The following is a 16,792-nucleotide window of genomic DNA, read 5'->3' as shown; positions in this document are numbered from 1 at the left end:
ACTATTATGTTATATCCACTATGGACTGGACTCTCACTATTATGTTATATCCACTATGGACTGGACTCTCACACTATTATGTTAGATCCACTATGGACTGGACTCTCACACTATTATGTTAGATCCACTATGGACTGGACTGTCACTATTATGTTAGTTCCACTATGGACTGGACTCTCACACTATTATGTTAGATCCACTATGGACAGGACTCTCACTATTATGTTAGATCCACTATGGACTGGACTCTCACTATTATGTTAGTTCCACTATGGACTGGACTCTCACACTATTATGTTAGATCCACTATGGACTGGACTGGACTCTCACTATTATGTTAGATCCACTATGGACTGGACTCTCACACTATTATGTTAGATCCACTATGGACTGGACTCTCACTATTATGTTAGATCCACTATGGACTGGACTCTCACACTATTATGTTAGATCCACTATGGACTGGACTCTCACTATTATGTTAGATCCACTATGGACTGGACTCTCACACTATTATGTTAGATCCACTATGGACTGGACTCTCACACTATTATGTTAGATCCACTATGGACTGGACTCTCACTATTATGTTAGATCCACTATGGACTGGACTCTCACTATTATGTTAGATCCACTATGGACTGGACTCACACTATTGTTATATCCACTATGGACTGGACTCTCACACTATTATGTTAGATCCACTATGGACTGGACTCTCACACTATTATGTTAGATCCACTATGGACTGGACTCTCACTATTATGTTAGATCCACTATGGACTGGACTCTCACACTATTATGTTATATCCACTATGGACTGGACTCTCACTATTATGTTATATCCACTATGGACTGGACTCTCACACTATTATGTTAGATCCACTATGGACTGGACTCTCACTATTATGTTAGATCCACTATGGACTGGACTCCGACACTATTATGTTATATCCACTATGGACTGGACTCTCACTATTATGTTAGATCCACTATGGACTGGACTCTCACACTATTATGTTAGATCCACTATAGACTGGACTCTCACTATTATGTTAGATCCACTATGGACTGGACTCTCACACTATTATGTTAGATCCACTATGGACTGGACTCTCACACTATTATGTTAGATCCACTATAGACTGGACTCTCACTATTATGTTAGATCCACTATGGACTGGACTCTCACACTATTATGTTAGATCCACTATGGACTGGACTCTCACACTATTATGTTAGATCCACTATGGACTGGACTCTCACACTATTATGTTAGATCCACTATGGACTGGACTCTCACTATTATGTTAGATCCACTATGGACTGGACTCTCACACTATTATGTTAGATCCACTATGGACTGGACTCTCACTATTATGTTAGATCCACTATGGACTGGACTCTCACACTATTATGTTAGATCCACTATGGACTGGACTCTCACACTATTATGTTAGATCCACTATAGACTGGACTCTCACTATTATGTTAGATCCACTATGGACTGGACTCTCACACTATTATGTTAGATCCACTATGGACTGGACTCTCACACTATTATGTTAGATCCACTATGGACTGGACTCTCACACTATTATGTTAGATCCACTATGGACTGGACTCTCACTATTATGTTAGATCCACTATGGACTGGACTCTCACACTATTATGTTAGATCCACTATGGACTGGACTCTCACTATTATGTTAGATCCACTATGGACTGGACTCTCACTATTATGTTAGATCCACTATGGACTGGACTCTCACACTATTATGTTAGATCCACTATGGACTGGACTCTCACACTATTATGTTAGATCCACTATGGACTGGACTCTCACTATTATGTTAGATCCACTATGGACTGGACTCTTACACTATTATGTTAGATCCACTATGGACTGGACTCTCACTATTATGTTAGATCCACTATGGACTGGACTCTATTATGTTAGATCCACTATGGACTGGACTCTATTATGTTAGATCCACTATGGACTGGACTCTCACTATTATGTTAGATCAGGGGTGGGCAATTAATTTTTACCGGGGGCCGCATGAGCAACCCGAGCACTGCTGGAGGGCCACATCGACAATATTTCAATTAAATTTTGCTCAATATTATTTTTGATATATACCGTAAGATAAATAATAATAATAATAATAGTAATACTTCAACATAGTGTGTGTAACAGCATTCCATGACTAATATATATAAATTAACATTAATAATAAATGACAGTAAAATAAGCACACGTATGACTGAGGAGTCATAGTGTAACTTTGTGTGGTGTTTGAGTTGTCCGACTTTTTGTGTGGCCTTAAACGCACCAGTGGTTTAGTGCTATGCGTGTTGGTGACAGATGACAAGTTGGTTTTGGCCTGGTTTGTACGGCAGAAAATGACTAGTTTTTCGAGATTGAATTGTTTTACTCATGTTTTTGGTGTGGTTATGTCCGAATATAAACAGTTTTGTTCAATAAAGTGATCGATATAATTCCTGTCCTCGAAGCATCTCGATAGACGTTACAATAATTGAACGGTGTTCAATTGAACGGTGTTGACGAACACCATTAGGGCCGCTTGTTGTCACTGTCACTCAAAGTTGCATTGCAAAATTCCATAGAATAAATATGTTTATTTTGTTTATAATTCAGATGGGATTTGATTTGGTGCGCGGCATATACTTGCTGCGCGCAGCGGACGCTTGAGCAGTGCGCAAATGCGCAGGCACGCACCTTAGGTGAGGGGACGTTGCTTTGCAGTCCATGTCTTGTTGAAAACACGCCATTCCTCATCAACTTTTCTCTTTTTGGCGTCTCGGGTGTAAACCGTGCATCACTTGTCGCTGCATGTGCACCTTCACTCGCAGGTTACACACGGACACACGCCCATAAATAATACTTTTCAAAATAAAAGCAGCACAGTTGTATTGCGCGCAGGACATAGATGTTTTTTCAACTTTATTTTGTAATTGCAGTTGTTCACATTCACTCACAATCACGCATACGTCCACACGGAAGTAATACAAATAACGATTTTCAAAACAAAAGCAGCACCGTTGTATTGCACACTCGACATAGATACTTTTTTAAATTTATTTAGTAATTTATAATTGGCCTCACGCGGGCCGGACAGGGACGCACAAAGGGCCGGATGCGGCCCGCGGGCCGCAGAATGCCCAGGTCTGTGTTAGATCCACTATGGACTGGACTCTATTATGTTAGATCCACTATGGACTGGACTCTCACACTATTATGTTAGATCCACTATGGACTGGACTCTCACTATTATGTTAGATCCACTATGGACTGGACTCTCACACTATTATGTTAGATCCACTATGGACTGGACTCTCACTATTATGTTAGATCCACTATGGACTGGACTCTCACTATTATGTTAGATCCACTATGGACTGGACTCTCACTATTATGTTAGATCCACTATGGACTGGACTTTCACAATAATATGTCAGACCCACTCGACATCCATTGCTTTCGGTCTCCCCTAGAGGGGGGGGGGGGTGTTACCCACATATGCGGTCCTCTCCAAGGTTTCTCATAGTCATTCACATCGACGTCCCACTGGGGTGAGTTTTTCCTTGCCCTTATGTGGGCTCTGTACCGAGGATGTCGTTGTGGCATGTTTAGGTCTATATAAATAAACATTGATTGATTGAATCAAAAACCATTGGGGTGTTAGAAAATAAACATTTCACATTGTTCTTTATTACAATTGTAAATTGATTTACAAGTTTCTGAAAACTATTTGTGTTTTTTTAAGGACACATTTTTTAAATATGTTTTTATTTAATGCCAGCTCTGCGCTTACTTGCTGCGGGTAGAACTTTGGTAACATGTGACCCGTTATGAAATGTTTTATTGTTAAATTCATATTCGATAATATAATGCAAAAATCGGTTTGAATCAAGAATCGATTCTGGCTCTAATCGTCACCTTAATCGCAGTCGAATTCCCTTACTCCCTTTTTGAAAACCAGCTGCAAAACTAGAATAAAAAGTTGTACTTCCAGCAACAACTTAAATATGGTCAACAAATATGTTTTTTGTTTTTGTTTTTAAAGGTTTTTATGTCGTTTTAGGCATCGGAGCCCCCGCTTAGATCCTCTTTATGATGACGCTTTGTTTGCTTCCTTGTATTTCTAAGGCGCATGCATGCTTTCATTCGGACTTTTTGGAAAAAGCTTTCAATTTACTTACCAAGTATCGCCGTTGTCCCCAAAACATGAAAATGTTCACTGACGGCGTTGAGACACAAAGTATTTAAAGACATTATTGCAATTATTTGTGACCATAATCCTTATTTTCTGCCTGACAACTTCATAGGCTTGGACACACCGGCGACCAGGTTTCAAAGCAACACACGTGACGTCACTTCCTGTGATGACAAAGAAAATGAGCGACGTCTAACGGCTGGGAGGAGAAAACGCATGCACGCTTTCTGTGAAACCACTTTATTGCCTTCTCAACCAAGACGACGAGCGATCAGTTAGGTTGTGGATATTGATGTTTTCGTTTCATGAATGGGAATTGAAGAAACAAAACGAATCGTTTATTTGAATTTCATTTTGGAATACTAAAAATGTAATTGAAAAACTTTTCAAAAAGCAATAACTGTATCCAAAAACGGCTTTGCTTTTTTTTTAAATTTCATGTGTCAAATGACAAAACTAAAAGTCAACAGGAACGAAAAAGACCTTATTAAAAATTGATGTTTTCTTATTTTTATTATTTATATAAACGCACGATGCAACACCGCGATTTCCTAAAGGCCAGTGCGCAGTGTTTTTAAACAGCCACTTCCGGTTCCGGTGTCGGAATTTCAGAAAATATTTTTAGTTCTTGCTGACTTTCCGTTTTGTAATATGAAATATAAAGTGAAAGCAAAGCCGTTTTTTTTAAGATCTAGTGAGTAGTCTTCCAGACTGAAAAATAAATGTCCAATTAAATTTTTCTTGCGTTTCATTTTTGAATGAACCCATCATTTTTGTTTTCAAATGACCATTCCATCCATCCATCCATTTCTACTGCTTGTCCCTTTCGGGGTCAGCTACATTTCTTCATGAAAAGAAAATTCCATGACCAAAACATATATTTATTTTCAATTTTAGTTTTCACAACACTCAAAATCATGTCATTCCTCACAACAGGTGAGAGGAGGGTCCGTGTACCTTCCCTTCATTCTAGTTCCAATTCTGAAGCGCAAATCCAAAAACTAAAATAGGGCCGTTTTTCCATTTTTATTTTGTATGGCAGATTTTAAAACAAACAAAAAAGGGTTGATTTTCATTCAAATATTGCCATAAAATTGGATTTTGTGCTGTGTTCCTTTTTATGTTTCCAGATAAACACAAAAATCGAATTTATTTCATCCAAAATGCAAAAATGTGTGTTTATTTGTGATGACAAATTGAACCGGAAGCAGAATTTTAGCTTTTCCTTCTCGTTTAGCATGTTGTTAGCATAACGCTAACATCTTTCATTTCCATTTTCTTTTTTTCCCCATTTATTTCAGGCAATGAAAAAAAAAAATAAAGTACAAGGTAGACAATACATAATAATATCAATGAATATAATGCAAAAGGTAATGTACAGTATGTAAGCACGATCTTACACACCTCTTTGTTCAACAGGAGTCCTTTTGTTTTGAAAAAAGTCTCATTAAATAGTTGACCAACTTTTGTTTCAGAAATGAAAATACAAAAAAATAGCCTGGAATTTGTTTTGTAATTTACATTAAAGAATTGGAAATAGAATGAACGGAAAGTACACAGACCTCTTTACGCAAGTCATGTGACCCGGAAGTGAAGATAAAATGACGTGATGATAGATAGATAGATAGTACTTTATTGATTCCTTCAGGAGAGTTCCCTCAGGAAAATTAAAATACGATATGACGATAGCGCCACATAAATGGCAAACAAAGGCTCAATGGTGCCTGTTTTTTGTGCCTTTAAAAAAGAATTAGAACGCCACATTAAATCACTCTCTACCTCTAACAACCGAAAAGCTGCGAAAACGATGATGCTGTGTTCCAAATTTAAATTATTTACTGAACTTGTGTGAGCCTATGGCTTTACACTTTGTTTTATATATATTAGGGCTGCAACTAACGATTCATTTGATAATCGATTAATCTGTCGATTATTACTTCGATTAATCAATTAATAATCGGATAAAAGAGACAAACTACATTTCTATCCTTTCCAGTATTTTATTGAAAAAAAACAGCATACTGGCACCATACTTATTTTGATTATTGTTTCTCAGCTGTTTGTACATGTTGCAGTTTATAAATAAAGGTTTATTTAAAAAAATAAATAAAAATTTAAAAGCTTTTGTGCATGCGCATAGCATAGATCCAACAAATCGATGACTAAATTAATTGGCAACTATTTTTATAATCGATTAGTTGTTGCAGCCCTAATATATATATATATATATATTTATATATATATATATATATATATATATATATATATTGTATTCTATTTTAGTTACTTTATTGAGGTTACAACCCCCTGGCGCTGTTTTGTACTTTATTTGATTATTATTATTTGTCAATGGTTTGTAATTGTTGCAATTTATAAATAAAGGTTTATAAAATTAAAATAAAATTTAAAAAAAGGCTCAATGGTATAGAGAAGCCATGATGTGCAAGTTACGTTTATAACGAGCTAGAGTGTGATTATTTTGCCAAGGCTCTCTAAAAAAGAAAAACTACTTTTCCTCTGAAATTAAACTTTAAAAGTTCCTTTGTATCGTCTGCATGCTTCTTAGAGCTAAGATGCAACCTTGAAATGCTAAAACGCTAGAAAAATGCTTTAGATCTTATCCGTTTTCGCTCTTGTACATGACTTGGCCGTGTGTATGAATTTGTATTACGACTAAGGATGTACGATACTAACTGCTCCCCTGAACGCATCACATATTATGTTGTGTTTTATAATGGACTTTACCAGGAACACTTTGCTTTTTGTTTTTTAAAATCACACTGTACCCCCACTTCCATACTTGCCAACCCTCCCGTTTTTAGCGGGAGAATCCCGGTATTCAGCGCCTCTCCCGACAAACTCCCGGTATTCAGCCGGAGCTGGAGGCCACGCCCCCTCCAGCTCAATGCGGACCATCTACGGCTTTTAGAGAGTAGAGTGCACAACAAGCAGAGAGAGTTCTTGGTTTCTTATGTGGGTTTATTGTTAGGCAGTTTCATTAACGTCCTCCCAGCGCGGTGACAACACACAACAACACACGTCACGTTTAGTCTACCATAAAGCAGTTCGTCTGCCATAAACAGCAATGTTGTGACACTCTTAAACAGGACAATACTGCCACCTACCGGATAGCCTGCAGAACACTGAAATTCAAGTATGTCTTTTATTTATATGTATAATAAAATAAAAAATTAAAACAAAATATATATATAGCTAGAATTCACTGAAAGTCAAGTATTTCATACATATATATATATATATATATATATATATATATATATGTGTGTGAAATACTTGATTTGGTGAATTCTAGCTGTAAATATACTCTCCTCTTAACCACGCCCTTGGCCACGCCCCCCGCCCCCGACCACGCCGCCCCGCCCCCCGATATTGGAGGTCTCAAGGTTGGCAAGTACCCCCACTTCCCATTTGTACCCCAAGTGTGTTTGTGCGTGTTTGTGTGAAAGAAGAGCGTTTTATGCAAAATGAGATCAAAAAACAAACCCACAGTTATGCAAGTTGTGAACTATTATGGCTTCGCTGATGCTATTTGCCTTGTAAATAAAGAATTCTGTTATTGCCATATTTAATGGAAAAATAAAATCAATAAAAATTAAAAATAAATTTAAAAAAGGCTCAATGGTCCGTGAACCTTCCGCTCATTCTATTTCCAATTCCTAAACGCAAATCAAAAAACTAAATTGGGGCCGATTTTCGATTTTTATTATATCCCTAACAATTATATGGTGAAATTTGCGGACGATACCGTGCTCCTAAGCCTTCTACACAAGGATACGGACCCCTCTGTGTACCAAGACGAGACAGACCTATTTATTAGGTGGTGTGATACCAGCCATCTTATTTTAAATGTGACCAAGACACAGGAAATGGTTTTGGATCCGAGGAAAGTGACTGACCATGAGCCAGTGGTCATCAAAAATCAGGAAATCACCCAGGTATCCTCATATAAATATTTAGGGATTCATATTGATAATCTTCTCTGCTGGAAGACACATATTGAGAAACTGTGCAATAGACTGCAACAGAGGCTATATTTTTTGCGAAGATTAAGATTGTACGGCGTAAGCAGCCACATCGTGATGATTTTCTACCGTGCCATTGTAGAGAGCATCATTAGATACGGGATCACCTCATGGTTTGGCAACCTAACCATTAAGCTAAAAAGCAAGCTGGCCGGCATGCATAAAACGGCAATGAAAATCGTAGGGAGGAAAGAATATGAGCCTATACAGAGCATCTATGAGCAGGCAGTTAGGAAAAAAGCTAAGAAAATGATTTCCAACTCACAACACCCACTCTTCCCTGAATATAGAACCCTGCCATCAGGGAGAAGACTCCGGGTCCCACTATGCAAATCGAACCGCCTTAAATTATCATTTGTCCCAGCCTCCATTAAGCTGACCAACAAGGTGCAATAGAATGTTAATACATAGGTTAGCACTTTTTTAGCACATAGCACTTTAGAACTAAGCACTTTAGCACATAGCACTTTATCTATGAGCTCTAGTGCAATGCACACTGGCACTTTATCTTTATCTCCATACTGTAGATTTGATGCCTACATCAAAGTGCCACCTATGTCTATCAAGCTCCATGTTCTGATGTTGAAATGTTAGTTGTCTGCACTTGTGTTTTTGTTCTGTTGTTTTTGTGTATGTTAAGAAAGCAATGATGCACTGTGCCCAAGACAAATTTCCCCGCGGGGACAATAAAGTTGAACCTTGACCTTGGCAGATTTTAAAACAAACAAAAAAAGATTGATTTTCATTCAAATATTGCCATCAAATTGGATTTTGTGCCGTTTTCTTTTTATAGATTTTTATTTTTCCCAGATAATCACAAATATCCAATTTATGTTCATTCAAAATGTCATCATTAAATTAGTTTTTGGATTTGCATTTAAGAATTGGAAATACAATGAACGGAGGAGGAAAAACATGTTATCTTTTTTAACATTTGTTAACCAGCTCATTTCCATGTAATGTTGCGTTTGTGTTGACATGAATTCAACTCTTCATTTCTTGAGTCTGGTGATACAATGAAATGAATGAAATGGTGTTTTGTGTTCTTTACAAGCTTTACCTCAGTCATACTTTAGTTTGAAAGCCAAACATCTCATTCAAACAAACTTTATTTTACAGCTTTGATAAAAACTTAAGGACAGGTGAAGGAATAAATATGTCTGTACAGGGGCACTCACAGGACGCCCCTCTGGTCTTCGTGAGAGCGCTGGTGGAAGACGAAGGAGATGGCGGCGTCCCAGGAGGCCTTCAACACCTGGTCTCTCAGGCCCTTCTTGTCGAAGCAGTGGTTCCACTGGGAGAGGTCGCTGGTGCAGTCGGACTCTGGCGGAGGAGGGCGGGCCTGGATGCCGTTGACGCAGCGGCGGCAACGAAACCTTATTTGGCCACAAGGGGGAGTCGTGGTTAGGGATGATGTTTGATAAGGAATTATCGAGTTCGAGCCTGTTATCGAATCCTCTTATCGAACCGATTCCTTATCGATTCTCTTATGGAGTCCAGATAGGTTGTTGTATATGGAAAAAAACACACAATATTTGGTTTAACAAAAGCTCACTTTTATTATATAATAAAAAAATAAAATCTAATAAATAAATAAATATTGACTGTTACCCCCCTAAAAAAATAAAATAAAATAAATAAATATTGACTGTTGTTACCCAAAGTATATTAAGTGGGATTTTTCAGAGAAACAAATATATACAGTAACACAAAAACAAGCTGTCTCTGTGATCACTATAGGTGTATAAATAATAATATAGTGTTAAATAAAATCAGTCCCTTGGGCACAAAACTGAAAATAATACAGCTCTCCGAAAAGTGCACTTCTGCTGCTATTTGACATAACTGTTTGTTATGATGCTTGGACATTTTTGCACTTTATTTCTTTATTGAAAGAACATTCTATGAAGAGAAAAGTTGTTTGCAAATGTGGTTACAATGCTAAAAAATGAAAAGTTAAAGCTAAAAAAAGAAATACACTTTATTGAGTTAACATTATTTCTTTATGGGGGAAAAATGTTATGAGCGAGAGAATATAGCAACTACACTACCCAGCATGCAACGGGAGTTACGAGCATGCGCGGTAGCCTCGAAAAGTGTTGTTGCATGTTGCCATGCTGTGAAAATAAACGTGAAGAACTCAGCCAACACGCCTCGTCTGCATTATTTATAATTAGACAGACAACACATCTACAGTGTGATTTTGTTTTGTCTACAAGGAAAGAAAAACAAAAGTTAAAAAAGGGAGATATGTTGTATATATATGTATGTGCTGCGGTTGTTTTAAGAACGTTGCGACAGCTGCCGTAAAGGAGGTGCGTTGCTAGCCTGGTTGCTATGTTTCCGGTTGGTCGTAAAAGTGTTCGCCATGTGTTTTACCCTGCTCAAATCTCTCAGTAAAGTTATTCGATGGATTATAGCTTTTGTTTTGAACTTTATTACACCTTGGAGCGCTTTTTCCCGTCCATTGTTTTCCTGCTTTCGCTATCTGCGCCTAATGACTGAGCTACGTGACGTCATTTATTGTGATGTCCCACGGAGCATTTCTGGTCGGGACGGGATTCGAATAAAGAATCAACTCTTTTCCTTTACTATAGTGGTCTCGATAACGGGTACCGGTTCTCAAAAAGGGATTCGAGTCCGAGGACTCGGTTCTTTTCTTATCAAACAACCGGGAAAACCGGTTTCGAGTATCATCCCTAGTCGTGGTGAGGGTTAAGTCAAGAATGCGGCAGAAGTCCCGCCATCCTTACTTGTCGTGCGTGTCGCTGGCGGTCTCCTCGTTGAGCGTAAAGAGCTCGCGTAGTTCGCCCAGCGAGAAGTGGCGCTCCACGTCCTGCTCCTCGTCCACCACGCAGCTGCTCAGGGCTTTCTTGTGGGCCTGCCTCTGCAGGATCTTCTCCTCGATGGTGCCCGTCTGCGGGGAGGAGACAACATATTCTTCAAGCCGTCACTTTCACGCTTTTCAAAAGTTCCCAGTTTTCCACTGAATTTGGTATTTTCTGGAACAAAACTTCCCATTAAAATGAACATGGCCCCCCCTGCATGTAAATGACCACAGCAAAATAAAAGCCGGCACAAAATGAAGGTTTATTACGTGAAAACAAATTAAAGTAAAGTATTTGACGGACTATAAAGCGCACTTAAAATACTTATTTTTTCTCTCAAAAATCGACAGTCCGCCTTACAACCCGGTGCGCCTAATGTACGGAATAATGTCGGAATAATTGTATCTAAGTTATCACAAAACTTTGTGTTTCCATGAGTTCCCGGCGAGGACACAAAAGCTGTCTTTGATCTTACCACGCAAAAGGCTTGTAAAACTCTACTGTGTACGATGGGCAGCGACATGAAGGTGTCGGTTTCTTTGATCTACTGTAATCCACAGGAAGATCTTGTCTTGACCTGAGATCTGAAAAGCGGAGCAGAAGCAGGACCTGACGCAATCTCCAGGCATCTTTTCTTTGAACTGTTTTGTGACCGAGGGCGACGGCTGTTTATGACCCCCTCTCCCCTTAGAAACAGCTGTTGCCATGTAATCAGGGAAAGTCCAAATAAAAGAGGAGGCGTGCAATCCTTTCGTCAGAGCGTGGGACGACATTGTACAAGGGTACAGGTCTACGCGCTCTCCTCATTGAGCTAAATTGAATCCTGTCTCTGTTTAATTCCTTGCTTCTTGACTGTTTAGTAGATGTCATCGGTGTTTGAACCTGACAAATAATTCTGGTTTTGCTTACCGACCTCGGAGCAATTTTATTTGGTACATGGTGTAATGATAAGTGTGACCAGTAGATGGCAGTCAAACATAAGAGATAAGTGTAGACTGCACTATGATGTGAAGTGAATTGTGAAGTGAATTATATTTATATAGTGCTTTTCTCTAGTGACTCAAAGTGCTTTTACATAGTGAAACCCAATATCTAAGTTGCATTTAAAGCAGTGTGGGTGGCACTGGGAGCAGGTGGGTAAAGTGTCTTGCCCAAGGACACAATGGTTGCTGGCACGGCCGCTCTACCAACCGAGCTAGACCACCCCATTGCCATATTGATGGCAATATGACTCAAGGAAACACCAACATTTTAAATGTTCCATTGAAAATATAGAACATTACACACGGCGTTAAAAAATCCATTAAAATGTTTTAGTAGGACTTTGGTAAGCTATGAAGCCACACCGCTTGAGGGATTGTACTGTGCTTCAACATAGGAGTATTATTATGCTGTGTGTATAAGGTAAGACATATCATCTGCCGTTTTGTTTCACAATATGCAAAACCAACTTATCTTACCTTCTGGTACCTGCTGATCTGTATTTGGGATCTGCATAAGCCCTGTAAAATTAGTCTGTGCCGACACCGAAGTCGATAATCTTCTTCTTCTTATCTATCTTCTTGTTATGTGACATTCATCCTCCACTGTTGCCATTTGTAATATAAAGTAGTGTAAAGTTCTTACTTATATCTGTCAGTAAACTCACCATGAAAGCACTAAAACATACCGGCGTAGTGACTTTACATTATTCACCCAAGGAACATTACTTATTAGAGAGTTCCGGTCGGAGGGTTTTTCACGGGAACTTTAGTTATTAGAGGGTTCCGGTCGGAGAGTTTTTCACGGGACACATTTCGGGCGTTGTTGTTTCACTAGTGAGTCACGGATGAGGAGATGCTACTCCGTTATTGATTGAAGTAAAGTCTGAATGTCATTAAAACAGTTAGCGCCATCTTTTGACACTTCCTCCACTCCCGTCCTTGCACATTTAGAAAAATAAATAAATAATATGAATCCTTTAATGCGCCTTATAATCCGGTGCGCCCTATGGTCTGGAAAATATGGTAATATAATATATGCATGGTAATAATATATAGCTTAATTTGTAGGCACTATTTTGCAGTCATGCACCGAAAATTTGTCGAGCAACAAGTCTGAGGGCGCGCGCTACTCACAGACAGCAGCCGGTAGATGTAGCACGTCTTCTTCTGGCCGTCTCGCCACACCCGCGCCATGGCCTGCTCGTCGTTGGCCGGATTCCAGTCGGGATCGAACATGACCAAGCGGTTGGCGCCGATCAGATTGAGTCCACAGCCTCCCGCCTTGCTGCTCAGCATGAAGATGAACTCTGGGTTCTAGAAAACAGGGAGGGACTCAACTTGGTAAGGGTGTCAAAAAAATATAAAAAAATAGATTTTTGAATGAATTGCGATTTTTATTTGTAACGATTCCCATTTGATTCAAAACAACAAAAAAGGTTGTTTTTTTTTGTTTTGTTTTTTAAATCTGTCTTGTCCAATTAGGCAAATCATATTGTTGATATAGATGCTTATATCTGCAGTACAGATTTACTTTACAAAACATTTGTATTTGACTTTATTCATTGTTTGGGTAGTGTTGCGTCGACCAGCATTCCTCCAATGGGGAATTCAAATTGCTAGTCTCTCCCAGATTCTTTTTATGGCACATAAGCTGATGTTTATATTCAATCAACAGGCAGCAGTTGGTATTTTGTGGTTTATTCTCCAAGCTTAGAGGACAAACTGAGACCAATCCAGCACACCAGCGTTCCCCAGCCCGGTCCAGATCGGTCTAGCTCGGTCTCCCCTCAAACCCCCGGAAGTCCCGTGATCTTCCCTCTGTCCCCCGCCTGCTGTTTCCCCAGTCTAGCTGTGCTCCTTATCTTAGGAATGTAATGGCAGTCTCAGCAAAGAGAATAAACAGCGGTCTGACTCTAACCAAGGACACTCGAATCCAAGCACTTTGTACCACACGAGACATTAGCTGATGTAAATATGACTATAGGAGTTTTTAGAAAGAAGTAACACTTAAATATGGATATGATTCTGATCTGCTTCCAACAGTAGCATTTTGTAAACAAAACCAGTTTTCTTTTAAGTCAGTGGTGTACAAAGTGCGGTCCGAAGGCTCATTTGCGTCCCGTGGCTAATTTTTTACGGCCCGAGGCACATTCTAAAAAAACTTTAAGAAAGAAAAATGAAAAATAACAGGTGAAATGTAAGGAGAAAATGTTGCAATGTTGACTAATAACACAAAGATGCCACGCAGGCTGTTTTTTTTTCTTTAGACTGTCATTGCTCAAAAATAATGAATCCGAATATTATTTATCGTGAATTACTGACTTACTGTATGCAAGGTTTCAATTACTTCACAACAAAAAATCCACTTTGAAATGTTTTTGGGGGAAAGATTGCATATTTGATGTGTTTGCCATATAAAAACTAAGTTTCCTTTGACACAAGGGACATAAGACAAAAATAAATCATCAAAAAAACTTGATAAAAGTTGATCTAGAGATTACATAACACTAACACTTTTATGAGAGAGGCTCTTTTGGATCCCCAAGAATAAAAAAAGTCATTGCTCAAAAAATGATGATCAATCAAAATCAATGTTGTAATAAATTATTGACCTATTTAAGGCTCCAATTATTTCACATCAAAATATTGCACTTTGAAAATTGTTAGTGGAAAATATTGCATGATTTGTGTTTTTATAAAAAAACTAGTTTTCTTTGACAAAAAGGACATAAAACAAACAAAAAAATCATGAAAAAACTTGATGGATCTGAAGTTGATCTAGACATTACGTAATGTATGACCTATTTTTAACACTTTTATGAGTGAGGCCCTTTCGGATCCCCAAGAATTAAAAAAAACAAAAACGGTCTTTGCTCAAAAAATAATAATGAATCAAAATCAATGTTGTAGTAAATTGTTGACCTATTTAAGGCTCCAATTATTTCACATCAAATATTCCACTTTGAAAATTGTTTGGGGGATAATAGTGCATATTTTGTGTTTTTGCCATACAAAAAACTAAGCTTTCTTTGACATAAAACATACAAAAAAATCATTAAAAAAAACTTGATGGATAGATCTGAAGTTGATTTAGAGATTACATAACACTTTTATGAGTGAGGCTCTTTTAGATCCCCAAGAATAAATAAAAAAATCATATTAAATCAAAATCAATGCTATAAATTATTGACCTATTTACAGCTCCAATTACTTAATAACAAAAATTCCACTTTGAATTGTTTTTTGGGAAAAAATTGTGCATATTTTGTGTTTTTGCCACAAAAACAGGGTTTTGACAAAAATGGTTTAAAATATTTAAAAAAAAGTATTTTATATTGACAGACCTGAAGATTAGACTCGAGATTTAAGCTTTGAATAAAAACATTTTTATGACTGAGACCATTCCGGTGCCAAAGTTGAGAGGAGCCATAAAGGTAAAAATTTTTTATAATATTGTATTTGCAAGGGCGTCAAAGTAATTTTCATGGTGGGTCACGTCGCAAGTTTTCTTTGACAAAAAGGACATAAAACAAACAAAAAAAATTATCAAAAAACTTGATGGATCTGATGTTGATCTAGACATTACGTAATGTATAACCTATTTCTAACACTTTTATGAGTGAGGCTCTTTTAGATCCCCAAGAGTAAAAAAAAATAAACAAACAAAAAAATCATATTAAATCAAAATCAATGTCATAAATTATTGACCTATTTACAGCTCCAATTACTTAACAACAAAAATTCCACTTTGAATTGTTTTTTGGGGGGAAAATAGTGCATATTTTGTGTTTTAGCCACAAAAACAGGGTTTTGACAAAAATGGTTTAAAATATTTTTTAAAAAAGTATTTTATATTGACAGACCTGAAGATTAGACTCGAGATTTAAGCTTTGAATAAAAACATTTTTATGACTGAGACCATTCCGGTGCCAAAGTTGAGGGGAGCCATAAAGGTAAAAAATTTTTATAATATTGTATTTGCAAGGGCGTCAAAGTAATTTTCATGGTGGGTCACGTCGCAAGTTTTCTTTGACAAAAAGGACATAAAACAAACAAAAAAAATTATCAAAAAACTTGATGGATCTGAAGTTGATCTAGACATTACGTAATGTATAACCTATTTTTAACACTTTTATGAGTGAGGCCCTTTCGGATCCCCAAGAATAAAAAAAAAAACGGTCATTGCTCAAAAAATAATAATGAATCAAAATCAATGTTGCAGTAAATTGTTGACCTATTTAAGGCTCCAATTATTTCACATCAAATATTCCACTTTGAAAATTGTTTGAAGGATAATGGTGCATATTTTGTGTTTTTGCCATACAAAAACAAAGTTTTCTTTGACAAAAAGGACATAAAACAAACAAAAAAATCATCAAAAAACTTGATAGATCTGAAGTTGATTTAGAGATTACATAACACTTTTATGAGTGAGGCTCTTTTAGATCCCCAAGAATAAAAAAAAACGGCCATTGCTTAAAAAATCAATTTAAATCAAAATCAATGTTATAAATTATTGACCTATTTACCGCTCCAATTACTTAACAACAAAAATTCCACTTTGAATTGTTTTTGGAGGAAAAAATAGTGCATATTTTGTGTTTTTGCCACAAAAACAAGGTTTTGACAAAAAAGGCTTAAAACATTTTTTAAAAAAAAGGATTTTATATTGACAGACCTGAAGATTGGACTCGAGA

At 37.5% G+C, this 16,792-nt stretch overlaps 1 protein-coding gene across 2 annotated transcripts in view; it reads right to left on the bottom strand.

Moving 5' to 3' along the window:
* rad54l (RAD54 like) overlaps positions 1-16,792 on the bottom strand; it is a 93,368-nt gene that overhangs the window by 15,860 nt on the left and 60,716 nt on the right. The window contains exons 17-19 of one of the 2 annotated variants that reach the window (XM_062038843.1): positions 13,230-13,409; positions 11,038-11,201; positions 9,463-9,660 (exon numbers count right to left, since the gene is read on the bottom strand). In XM_062038843.1, the coding sequence (XP_061894827.1) occupies positions 9,463-9,660; positions 11,038-11,201; positions 13,230-13,409 (542 nt within the window). Of the gene's footprint in view, positions 1-9,375; positions 9,661-11,037; positions 11,202-13,229; positions 13,410-16,792 lie in introns of those variants that run through there. The other variant, XM_062038844.1, reaches the window with a different exon arrangement.

Source organism: Entelurus aequoreus, linkage group LG27 (assembly GCF_033978785.1).
Source record: "Entelurus aequoreus isolate RoL-2023_Sb linkage group LG27, RoL_Eaeq_v1.1, whole genome shotgun sequence".
Lineage (NCBI taxonomy): Eukaryota > Metazoa > Chordata > Actinopteri > Syngnathiformes > Syngnathidae > Entelurus > Entelurus aequoreus.
This window is presented reverse-complemented; position numbering and strand designations above follow the sequence as displayed.